This window comes from Amblyomma americanum, chromosome 9 (assembly GCF_052857255.1).
Source record: "Amblyomma americanum isolate KBUSLIRL-KWMA chromosome 9, ASM5285725v1, whole genome shotgun sequence".
NCBI classification, from domain to species: domain Eukaryota; kingdom Metazoa; phylum Arthropoda; class Arachnida; order Ixodida; family Ixodidae; genus Amblyomma; species Amblyomma americanum.
Genome location: NC_135505.1, coordinates 19,726,573 through 19,739,526, shown reverse-complemented (window position 1 = coordinate 19,739,526; position 12,954 = coordinate 19,726,573). Strand labels below are relative to the sequence as shown.

The window sequence follows — 12,954 nt, the reverse complement described above, 5'->3', positions numbered from 1 at the left end:
CGTTAGCACGCACAACTGTGGAACGGGAGGATGGCGGTTCGAATCCCATCGTGCACAAAGATTTTTTTCTTATCGAGTTGAAGAGTATCATGAACGGACGGACACCGCGAGTATGCGCCAGTAAAGGCTGCAGCCTTCAAAGTCAAAGTAAAGGCTTTTCAGGGGCTGCGCACCCTTGCTATGAAGTTGCAGCAGCGAGCACGTTCCTGTTTCATAGGGGTGGGGAATGACTGCGCATATAGTAACACAGGCAAAATATGACATAACAGCTGAGGACTGCGAAACACAGCCGCGGCACATACCGGGGCAAGGGCAGGAACAAGGCCAAAGAACGCTTTCAAATTCACCTCAGATTTAGCCGGCCACCCGCCTGGCTGGATATTACTAAGGCACCTCTTCCTCATTCCACGCAGGTCTCGGAACGCCTCCTGCTTGATGACATCATCCGGTCAAGAAACAGGCCTTCCTGACTAGCCTCGCAGAGTTCAGAAAGTTCAATGCAAACTACTGTAGAATGAAATTTCATTAGTTGTTCTCAGCAGTGCAATTTCTCAAAGATTATTTATTCTGTTTTCTTCATGTACTGTAGCCGCCGCGGTGGCTTATAGGTTATGGCGGTCGGCTGCTGACCCGAACGACGCGGGTTCGATCCCGGTCGCGGCTGTCTAATTTCGATGGAGGCGAAATTCGAGACGCCCGTGTACTCTGCAATGGCAGTGCACGTTAAAAAACGGCGGGTTGCCGAAATTTCCGTAGCCCTTCATTACGGAATTCCTCACAGCCTGAGTCGCTTCGGGACGTTAAACTCCCGTAAACCATAAACAATTCTTCATGTACTACTATTTGCCAGTGTTTCTAAATTAATAACTAGTACTCCCTGTCATATGCATTGTTAAGGAGAAGTTTTTGTGCACGGCTCAGCCTCCCATAAGAAAAGCAGCATGCATCGCCGAGGCAATTATTTCGGCTTCATTCCTTCGTATCCGGAGTCTAAATTTCCTTACCATCTTTCAGGAGAGGTAAGCACACTTTCGATATTCAATTCTACAACTGCGCAATCTTTTTCATCGCAGGCATTTCTAAATGGCAAAAATTCACCAATGAAAAAATTAAACGCCGGATCAGGATTGGGAATGCCTGATCCGGCATTCCCAAGCTCACATTTGGGGAAGATGGCTGTTGGTCCCCTATGTCTCTCTGTAGAACGCTGGAGCTTCGTTTCGGTCGCCGTCTGGTTGACCCACCTGCCCCAATGGAGCACGTCGACCCAAGTCGCTCCCAAAACTCCACCATGCTTCCCCCGGCCACTACCGGCATGCTTCCTCTCGGCCCTGGTCCTTCTGCCGGCAGCCTGGGACCCACTGGAACCCCTACACCACAGCCGCCGGTCCAGCCCACTTAAACGGTCAACACCCACCAGCGCAGCACCCCCCGTTTTCGCGGGCCTTCGTGGCAGCGACTTTGAAGACTGGCTTCAGCACTACGACCGCATAAGCGCTTTCAATCCCTGGGACGCTTTCTTTAAGCGAAATTTATTGCCCCAGATAATCAATGATGGGTGAAGGTGTGATGAAAGATGTGGTAGTGATTAAATGAATGGAAAATGGCTAGTTGATTTGATGAAGTCCAGAAGAGAACGATGGTATGGTCCCTGCGTCAAGGCAATGTATGAAGCAGGGTTGCTTGGTGAAAGACCCGCTACCTTCAGACGCCGGATCCTTGTAGATTTGAGAGCTATCCTTTATTTCCGCTGCCCCAGCTCAGGTGCTTCAGTATCGATGGCAGATGCCGGGGATAGCCAAAATAATTTCCTTCCTTTTTATTATTATTTTAATAAAAAGCCACTACCACCACCACCCCCAGCTGTGCAGTCCCACAGTAAGTGATGAATGTCGGCTTCAAAGTCCTCGTGTTTAGATTTCGGACACCTTGCCTGAGGAAAAAATCTCGGTACTGAGGCCACTTCCGAGTGACGGCAGGTGTGAGGGCAACCCCGACCCGGATCCTCCTAAGCGCAACCTCCTCTGCACGGGTAAGACCGCGGGGGAGGGTTACCGCACACGGAGGGATGAGAGCATGTGTGCGGCGCCGGAGGAGTTCCTTTCTTGATGAAAAGAGGGTAAAATTGTCCAAATGAAGGAGCCGAGGCAACGATGAGTCTGGATTCGCAAGACGGGTTGCTAAATTTGTCTGGATTTGAGAGGTCAGCAGATCCCGTGGGACCCACTCAATACGCTGGTACGCTTCGATGAAGCTCATAAATGTCTCCTTTTATTTGTCTGATGTGGCCAAGACATGGTTTCCTAAGCATGAAGACGCTATTTCTGACTGGTCCCACTACCCGTCGCACAATCGCCAGATCTTTGGGACCGTCGGCGCTGGCACTGCCGTCTACAAAAAAAATGACAATCGCGTTCAGCTCCAAGGAGTGTCCTAAACATCCTACATTGAGGATGTACTTGCTCTTTTGCCGCCGTGTGAACAAGGCCATGTCTGAAGCCGACCGCGTTCGCCACGTCCTGAAATGCATCGGGTCGTTCGCCTTCACTGCTCTAGATGCCCAGAACCCTTCCCCGATACAGGACATTCGGATGACCTGCCAGCGTCTTGACGACCTGCTGCCGAACCGGCTTCAAGAAACGTGGTGTTCTCGACCCTCTACTGATGCAAACTTTTGCACTCTCATTCGCTCCATAATCCGCTAAGAGCTCCATGGCGCGATTTCATTGTCTGCCGCCAGTTTCTCACCTCCTCCGGACGCCTCCAGTTTGCGTGCTATATAATCAAGGATAAGCTGGCCTCTTTCACGCGCCCGATTCATCAGGAGCCCCCTCTCTCTCGCTGCGTCCCGATGTGTGCAGAAGGTGCTGCGACGCCACCGTCACCTTTCCTGCCTTGCCGTTATGAACATGTCAGAAATAGGTCAGGAAGTGAACATTAAAGATTATGAAACTAATACTAAATAAAACCGGTATGCCAGGAGTTTAATGCAACATGGCGTAGATATTGTCTTGGTTGCTGGCTTGTGGCGAGAAAAGCCTGGCGATTAATGCAGGCAATCATTCAGCTGTACAGACATTTAATATAAAGAAATGATGTAGCCTGCCTGAATACATAGTTTTGAACAAAAATTTCCAGCATACTTTTATTCTGGAGAGATGCAGAGGCAAAGCGCACGCGCTGAAGGTTGAAGCGGTCCAATGCGTTCTGTCGAGCACAAACGAAAAAAAAGTATGACAGATTGTTGGGTCACTCTCACAGGCGTCAAGTCGCACTAGTGCAAGCAGCATGAGGCATGTAGCCTCTCGAACCACACTTTCGGACAATTTGCGCTACAAAAACAACACTTTAGTCCTGGAAATAACTTAGAGTGCATCCGACTCTTTGACATATGAGCCATATCTTATGAGCATGAGTGATTACTCGAACTCTCGGGTGGTTGATAGCATCCTGGAAAAAAGAGACATCCTGCTGAACAGGCTCACCATCTGGCCCTATAACACTGTGTAAAGAGAATTTACATTAAAGTTATTATTGTGTTTCAGTCCATAGAAGCCGTTTTCAAAGAACAGCAGGTGGAGACCATTATTCAACGCTCCTGCTCTTTATAGAGTTAGTAAATATTTGGTAAGGCCATTATTTTATGAATCATTTCTCGTTGCATTGTGCCAAATTGCACCAAACTCACCATGCACTTTTTTTTTAGCCTCTAAAGCAGACCCTGTAGATCAATGCTGGTTTTAATATCAGAATGGAATTTATAATGGTCTTTTTTTTTCAAAACCCGAGGGCACTTTTCATAATGGCTATTGGTTGGCGCTCACAAACCATAATAGGTGTCCTAAAGAGTTGTTTCGATGCTGAATATTTCTTGCCTGGTAACCAAGAATGGTACAAGGTTCGAACTTATACCCTTGTTTTGCAGGCAGAGTTAACCGCGGTTAACGTAAACGCGGTTACCGAACTTAACGGCGGTTACCTGAAATCGCGGTTCGCCGTAGTTACACAGCATGCCAGCGTTCTCGGTTAGAATAAGCAGCGCCCCCTTGGGTGAAAAAGACGAACTGACTCGTTATATGCGGAATCAATTGCCGTATGCAAATATGAACGTAATTTACAAAATTACAAGATATCTGTCATGAAACATAATTTTATTTAAAAATATGTTTCGGGTAGCAGAAGTATCGTCTGAAATAGTTCGTAACACGAGCTGTTTCTGGATTGCGCGAAGATGGGTGGCGCGCAAAACACGGCTTTTAACATTGCTCTGCTCGTACTGCCAGTGATGCGTCGTAGCAGCAGCTGAATCTGCGTCTGCTGCGTTGTTTTTAATTGCTTCTGATATTCTGTGCGCCAAGGTTCCCGTGCACCTTGAGTATACGTAGCAGTTACTGACGGAGGTAGTGATGCATGAGCGGCGTTGGCCCTGAGCAAGCCTGCGCTTGGGATTAAAGTCGAAAGCATCGATGACTGTGCAGCATTCTGGGCTTATTTTTTGGCTCAACAGGTATTGCTGCAACAGCGGCGAAATCGAGAGCGCAACCTCCAGTGAAGCTCAAGAGTTGGACGCCGTGCGAAAAAGAGCGTGAAGACGGTGTAAATGCCTTATGGTGATTGCTGCGCGAACTGTGTTCGCGTGATAGGCGCCTGTGGTCGTACACGCAGGGTCCGTCCTAGTGGGAGACGACCCAGATTCATCTTTCGGATGAATACTTCAGAGGAAACATTAGAGTGACTCGAAGCACCTTCCGTTTTGTCGTGAGTGTCTGCGAGTGTATGAGGCGCGTTGACCCCAACAAGCGTAAAGCCATCCCATTGGAAAAAAAGGTAGCCATCGCGATCTACCGCTTTGCGTCATCAGCGGAAGATAGAACAGCGGCCAACCTCTTCGGCGTCAGCCGTTCCTCCGTGAACTTAATCTTCCGCGAGTTCTGCCAAGTTGTTGTTCGTGTCCTCGAGCCGCGTTTTGTGCGCTTCCCAACACGACACGAACTAGCAAAACACATGAGACAGTTTACAGCTCTCACTGGGTTCCCCCAAGGTGTGGGAGTCGGTTGCCATTTAGAAGTGTGCCCACCCAAAGAGCAAGCGTGTGACTGTTCCAACTATAAATGGTTGTATAGCACAATACTATTGCTGGTGGTAGACCACTCCTATAAGTTCATGCTCGTAAATGTGGGCACACCTGCAAGAAACCATGCTGCTGATGTTTCTAAAAAGTCTAAACTAGTGAAGATTTTGTCAAGTGACTTGTTCAAGCTTCAAACAAAAACGTTCCATGGAGTGGCAGTTGGCACTGTACTGCTCGCTGACGAAGCGTTCCCGCTTCAAAAGGATGTGATGAAGCCTTTTCCACTACCAGGAGCTGCAGGTTCTCCTTCGCAACTCTGTCACTTGTCTAGTGCGAGACGAGTAGGGGAAAATGCATTTTGCCGCCTAAAAGCACGATTCAGAATTTTACACAAAGGCCTGGAAAACGACATTGTTAATGTGAGACGCATTATTCGTGCCTGCTGTGTGCTGCGCAATATTTTCAAAAACTCGGTGATCAATGTGACACAGTCTGGATTGACACTGCACACACCACTGATGCAAGCAGGCTTCATCCACAGTGCACAACTAACAGCTCTGAACCAGATGGCGCAGAAGTACAAAAGGCTTTAGCCACATTCCTTGCTGGCAACTAAAATGAGGACAAGGATTTTCTCTGCCCACTTCGGTGTGCCCAGAGCTCTTTATGCTGTGCTCTCAAACTTCACATCTTTGACGCTCGGAATGCGCGAACCACTTGGAAGTGCAGTGTACTCTGGGATAAAGGAAGTTTGAGACCGGCTATCGTCATCTTTTGTGCCACAGCAGTGACCCATGTTGTGTATGAAGAACGGATCAGCAGCTGTGGGTTGCTTGTGTGTGTGTGGCTACAATTTGCATCCTCTCTCCATGTATAATGTTTGAACGTTTCTAATATTAATGTAACTCTAACTGTTTACATGTCTTTCTGTATAAAAAGCCTGGAAGGCTAAACACAATTTTCAGTGGCAACTACAAATTCAGTAGTAGAAGTGCTTCTCCAATCCCACCAAACACTGCATGTTCATGGCTACATCTCCCCAGAAAGTATAAATGGCTTGTACACCACTTGGTCTTGCCGAGAGGTACGCTCAAAGTGCATGTGCACTTGCACTGGAGTCGGAATTGGTTAAGGTTGTGAAGTGTTCATACAAGCCTTATAAAGCATGGTCAGACAAGGAAGCCAAACCAGTAGGAGCCAAAATTCCCAAGATGAGAGCCTGCAAACTAAACATGACGAGCGAAAAAGATGCTCTTTAATGCCGCACTAAATGAATGCTGAGCAAGCCTTTCGGCCGCTTTTCAAGACCGCGCCAATTCAGGAGAAAGAGCTCTTGCGCAGCAAACCCAGGTAGTTGAAATTCCGGAGCCCTCCACTACTGCGCCTCTCATAACCTGAATCGTTTTGACATGTTGAGCCCTTTGGGATTCTGGTCGCTATATTTGATAAAAACTTTTCACCTGAAAATTAACGCTTTAAGTCCCACTAGTGTGTCAGTGCACTGTTACATTCCCTTCTTTTTTCGTTTATGTGTATTGCTACACGACCTCATTCTTCGTAATTAAAGATTTCAGTAAACCAACTTGCATCAGCGCCTGCTCCAAAATGGCAACTTCTCTGCTCGAAGCCCTTCTCCTAAAGGTGAAATGGTGCTTTCATCACTGACACTTGCATGCTTCTCTACGGTTGCTAAAAAGAAAGCGTAATTCGATTACTGCTCTTTATTTGGTTTTGCAGCAAAGTGCTGCTGCATGAGTTGCCGCATAGCTGCTTGCATTTCATCCGATTCTTTCTGCTATTCCAAGGCTTTTTTCATGAGCTTTCTGGAATTTTTGGTTGCTTTTTCAGCAGTGCTAGTCTCGAACTTATGAAAATCCAGCAGCCGCTGCATGATGGAAGTGCCAGGCGATTTTCTCCTTTCGTTGGGGGCCGCGTTGTCTTCAACTGCAACATTGCCTCTTGCCTCTTTTACGCTGCTGGTGTTTGAGCTGCTGCAATTTAAAGGAAGAAAGCTGGTGCAGCTGCTTCCGCCTGCCACATTCCCACGATCTGTGCTGGCCTCAGCAACGGTGTCGTCCCAACTGGCCAGCGGCTGGGAACCTTCGGTGAATTCTGTGGCTGCTTCAACCTGCACATTCAAAACCTTGGATTAGGGCTCAATACAACCAGGATGCCTTATTTGCTTATGTAGACGCATGCAAGCACTTTCAATAAGATAAATATCAATGGCCTAGCAATGTAATGCACCGAGGGTGGCTGCCACTTGGTGCTCAATGTTAGTGCCCATTTCATATCATAGCCGCTGTGGTGGCTCAGTGGTTATGACGCTCGGCTTCTGACCTGAAGACGCAGGCTTGATCCCAGCTGCGGTGGCTGAATTTCGATGTAGGCGAAACTCTAGAGGTGTGTGTACTGTGCGATGTCGGTGCAGGTTAATCAACCCCAGGTGGCTGAAATTTCCAGAGTCCTTCAGTTACGCCATCCCTCGTAGCCTGAGTCACTTTGGGACGTTAAACACCCATAAACCAAACCAAACCATTCCATCACATGTCCGCCATTATGTTATTAACAATGAAAGGTGCAGTCCAATATCACACGCAAACTATTTGGTGGCAGCATTCTTATTTAGTAGTATTCGAGCCATCCCCGTAAAGAAAAAAGTCAAGCAATGCATACATTCTTGCATTGTGTGCTAAATATCCCAGCACTATTTATTAGGACAGGAAAATACACTCCAAATTAGGTCATAAATGCTGAATACCTGGCCACTTTCTTCAACCAAGTGGTCGTCGTTGGTCGTCAGGGTGCCCGAAAATTTACGCATAGCTCCAATAGTGGTCCCACTCTATACCTTTTGAGCCGGTCGTCGTACCTTGTCGCCTGAGTTTCCTAAGGAAATAAAAAAAAATCACTGTAGACGCAACCTGCTCAGCCGATTGGTGCTATGTTAACAAAAATGAGAAAGCATACTTGTTGAGCATAAGGCAAAGAAATACGCAGAAACGGAAGCAAAACACGATGCTATGTCTTAAATGTTCACATTGGCAGTAACACCTATCATTACCTCTTATTGCCTTGGTTCAGTGGCTATGGCACTCGGCTAATGAGCGGAGTACCCGGGTTTGATCCCGGCCCGAGCGGCCGCGTTTCGATGAAAGCAGAACGGAGAATGCGCCCGCTGTGCGATGTCGGTGCACGCTGAAGAACCCAAAGTGGTCTAAATTAATCTGGAGCCCTTCACTGCACCGTCCGTCATAGTACATTTGTTGTTTCGAGACATTCAACCACCATTTCACATTCTAATTGCTTGACCGCATGCAATGCAGCGCTAGTTAACCTGCGTCGAGACCGTTATCCCAGCGCAACCGGCAGGGACAGTTTGGCGTAATTGTTTACTTTTCTTAATATTTTTAAACACGGCCTTGCACCATGAGTAGCTTTACCAAGGTCAAAGAGAAGATGAAGGCGGAAAATGAGGTAAATTTCAGCCTCATGCAGCACAAAAAAGAGCTAGCCCCAGGGCAAACGTCGCAGTTTGACCGCTTAAAAAATTTGCTCCCGTTATCGTTTAGCACAGCGTAAATTAAACAGCAATCAGCAAAACTTGTTACATGTGCCACAATATATACTCTTGTACTTACCGGTACATTTTGTTGAGGTTATCCATCTTCAGCTGAACTTGCTTCACGGTGAAGGGCTGCACGCCTGACGGCAGTCCGGCGTTCAATTCTGCCGTAATCACCGCGTACACCTTCGCGTTGCGTGTCGTCCCTCGCAGGTGGTGCAAATTGCTTTCCCATACCCTGATTAGGCTTTCCGTAGTTGTAGCTGACTAGCTCGTGCGTTTATCGCACGCGGACGCCGATGCTGCCGACTCGCACACTCCGTCCACGGACGCCGCCATCTTCTCGGTTAGCGAGCTGAGGTTGCCAAGCTCGGTTCGCCGCAACCGCGCTTAGCGGCGTAACCTTGGTTTCGTACGCGCTAACCGTAGTTACGCATAACCGTGGTTAACTATGCCTGTGTAACAAGGGTATGAGAGAGTTATAGCATTCATTTTTAAATTATTTTCCTTGAAAACATCAATTAAAATAACCCGCGCTGTATTCTATGGACACAGCTTGTATCCCGTGATGTTCAAGTACAAGTACGTTCAAGTCGTGAAGGAAGGAAAGAAAAAGGAGAGGCCGTTATGTGACATTTATTGAAGCCGGTAACGAACTCGGCGCCATATTGTCCGGGTGCGCTTTTGTTTATTTTTATTTGCACTCTTGTTTACGTTTCTCCTCGCGCGCGTTTCAAACCACGCGAAGGAGCCAGACTAGAGAGACTCCAGTGCGAGTGCCGCTTGACTTCTGGCCGTTGTTCATGTACGGGAGACGTCGGAAGCGTTCGTGCGAGACATCCAGCTGCTTCCATGTTATTGCTCTTTGCCGACTCGTCTCCGCGCCGTCCCCGCTCTCTCGTTCGAACGAAACAGTCCGGCCTTGCATGGCCATAATCAAGTAGCATTCGGCGAAGGCACTTATCGCAGCTATGGTAAGCGCGGGAAGGAACTTATTACGGTGGCCCACCATGGTACGCCGTGTTTTTTTGCCGCTTTTGCCTGCGTCGTTTTGCGAAGACGGAGATATGCATCCCTGGGTTCCTTCCAGGCTGCACTTTGCGAAATATAGTGGTATACTTACATCCGGTTCATCCTAGACTCGTACGTGTTAATAGCAGGGCTAGAAGGTTAATTTCACCAGGTAAGGTGAAGGACAAAACAATTAGTTCAGTGAAATTGTGTATAAATACACAGCTGCTGCCAAAATATAGCAGAATAAAACAAAACCAAATCTTGCATATATATACTTTGAAGAGCATGCTTCTTGTTCTCTTTTTTTATATAAACTGTTACACATGGTGCCACTGAAATAAAACTTATTACTCTGTGCCGTGTATCATCTTTCATTCTTTTTTTATGCTGTGTGCCTTGGATTGCGCTGTGCATTTCATGATACTTCTGAAAGAACTATCCCACTTTAATGCAGTGTAAAGTACTGCCTTTAAATTTAAGCTTCCTGAAAAGCTTTAGAACATGACTACCTTGGAAGCTTTTCGTGTCCAGCTTGCTGGCAAGAGGCTTATATTTAAATGGCCCTCTGCAACACTTTGTACATGAGGGCATCATGATTTTCGAATGGAGAGCTGTCAAACGTGCTCATAAGGTTTTAAAACAATCTTTATTTGCTGGAATGAATTCAGAGCTTCATGCCTGAGATCCCTGAGCAAGATTTTTGATGTCAGGATGTTTGCATGATGTGCTCGCATAAGAGTGGTCTGTATACTGGCCACACTTCAATAACGCTCTCTGGCGGGTAGCACAACCCTCTCAGTATTATGCTGAATGAGTGTGCATGTCAATGCTTTTGGCTAAGTCGTGAACAATGCTTCCATGCACGGTAACACCGCAGCTTAGTGTTAACCTGCCTTTTAATGCTGCTCTTGTTGATGAATATTGCAATCTCTATATTGCATATGCTTGGGAAGCTGACTGTTTCAACAATGTCTCCTGCTGCAGCAGTGAGTACAAAAAGAATCCTGGAGAATTTTGTTTTTGGTCTTGAATACTGATTTTTTCTTCATAACAAGTTTTCGTGTGGCTGGCCATGCCAGGAAAGCTTTCTCATGCAGCAGCGAGGATTGGCAAATATACTAAGAAGTCTGAGTTCTTGACCCTGAATGCAAAACTTAGCATCATAACATATTCATAATGATGACCGCCCAACAATGACACTTGATCCACAACTTCAAGAGCCACTCATAGAGGTGACAGAAACAGAGAGTGCCGACAGTGGCTATAGTAGCACGGCAGGGAAGGATTTATGGGGGGGGGGGATGTAATTCCCATTCAAAAACCTGACATTTTACATAGGAAAACCATGCCGAGCCCCTATTTCTCAACAAAAAAATTCCAAGAAATACATGTTTCATATGAGACAGCCCCTTCTTCCCCCCTTTAAGAATGATTCATAAATCCACCCTTCTAGCATTGCTACGTGGCAGGTTTTACATCCACAGATCTAGTTTAGCGCATGATAATTAATATACATGACCGTAGCGTTTCAGACTGCTTCTAGAAGTGGCTTCAGTATAGGTTTCACAGTGCTGTGCATTATTTCAATGCTGTGTTTCATGTTTAACGTGCACAGTTGCAGCTGTACGCATAAATTTTCTCTAGTTGTAGAAATTTTGGCTTGTAATGCTACTGCAGAGTAGCACACTTTACTTGTGATCCACCATACAGAAAATGAAAGTCAATGTATTGGACACACCAAATTATATTTTTTCAGCATAACCAACAGGCATCATTGAAATTGAATGCACATGTGCATTCTCATTTCAATGAGTACTTTTTACCACAAATGACACTGTCATAGGGCATGGGAAAAATAAACACATGTGAGAAAAGGCGCCCAAATTCAGTTCGATCTTCATTACTCAGTGGTAGCTCGGAGCATGAACGTTCATACTATTAATACGCGAAGGGTGGCAAACGAAACCATATGGGGAGTTGAAACATTTTACCCCGCCGCGGTGGCTCAGTGGTTAGGGCGCTCGACTACTGATCCGGAGTTCCCGGGTTCGAACTCGACCGCGGCGGCTGCGTTTTTATGGAGGAAAAACGCTAAGGCGCCCGTGTGCTGTGCGATGTCAGTGCACGTTAAAGATCCCCAGGTGGTCGAAATTATTCCGAAGCCCTCCACTATGGCACCTCTTTCTTCATTTCTTCTTTCACTCCCCCTTTATCCCTTCCCTTACGGCGCGGTTCAGGTGTCCAACGATATATGAGACAGATACTGCGCCATTTCCTTTCCCTCCAAAACCAGTTATTATTATTATTATTGAATCATTTTCGCTGCCATGAAGTGCGAAAATGCTCCGCCTTTTTCGCACTTTTTTCTCATGACCTCAACAAAGCAATTGCTGAACCTGCTACAGGAAACGGATCTAAAAACAGTGCGCGACCAGAAATACAGACTTGATCTCGATATTAACGAATACACATGAGCCCGGCACGTCCCAAAGGAAAATAGCTCGCACGACACTTCAAACAGGCATGCGACAAAGTTTCTATATACTAAGAACAAAGCGAGCGCAGCTGCTTCCTTTGCAATATCGCTCTCCGCCCATGTCATGAACCCCGCCGCTCACACAAGCGCAATCGTCGAAAAACAAAAATACCAGTTCTATTATAACCAACACCAGTTGCAATCGCTGGAGCGTTGCAAGAACACGCATAACTAGCAACGAGGTTTCACTGCTGATCGAAACGGGAACGCGAATAGCGCACGGCACGCACAAGACACGAAACGTTCGCACAATACGCCGACGACCGCTCTGCAGTGCACGCCGTTCCGAATCAGTGGTGAACGAACAGCGCGAGTGAACAGCGGCGGTCTCCCGACGGCTCCGAGCAGCGCTGCAGTAGACGTTGAATGGTTGTCGCCGAAAGCGTTCAAATCCGGGTACGCAACAAGAATTTTGCACTAAGGTATGGTTGAACGCCGTCAACGTCAGCCTGTGAGCACCACCAAAAACATAAACTCGAGCAGTTAACGAAAGTACGCCTACGCCGCACCTCAAATGGTACGCCGCGGCCGGCTGCTGCCGCCCGGTTTGTAAACAAGCTGCCCGGACAAGATGGCCTCCCGAGCGAGAAAAAACCACGTGACTTCCTCCACATTTTTCTCCCATGTTGTTTTATGGAAAGGGCCTCTCCTCAGTTTTCCTTCCTTCATGGTTCAAATATAAGCGAGTACTTACTCATGGACGGATGGATGGATGGATGGATGGATGGATGGATGGATGGATGGATGGATGGATGGATGGATGGATGG

General features: G+C 47.1%; 2 protein-coding genes across 2 annotated transcripts in view; one reads left to right on the top strand and one right to left on the bottom strand.

Moving 5' to 3' along the window:
- Positions 1 to 1,402, top strand: part of LOC144105196 (venom metalloproteinase antarease-like TtrivMP_A) — a 31,653-nt gene extending 30,251 nt beyond the window's left edge. The window contains exon 6 of the mRNA XM_077638344.1: positions 1,204 to 1,402. Coding sequence (XP_077494470.1) covers positions 1,204 to 1,402 — 199 coding nt within the window. The remainder of the gene's footprint in view (positions 1 to 1,203) is intronic.
- A 5,324-nt stretch (positions 1,403 to 6,726) lies between these two features.
- Positions 6,727 to 12,954, bottom strand: part of LOC144105398 (uncharacterized) — a 28,811-nt gene continuing 22,583 nt past the window's right edge. Inside the window, exons 2-3 of the mRNA XM_077638518.1 lie at positions 7,833 to 7,960; positions 6,727 to 7,199 (exon numbers count right to left, since the gene is read on the bottom strand). Of these exons, the coding sequence (XP_077494644.1) occupies positions 6,867 to 7,199; positions 7,833 to 7,895 (396 nt within the window). The 5' untranslated portion in view covers positions 7,896 to 7,960 and the 3' untranslated portion in view covers positions 6,727 to 6,866. The remainder of the gene's footprint in view (positions 7,200 to 7,832; positions 7,961 to 12,954) is intronic.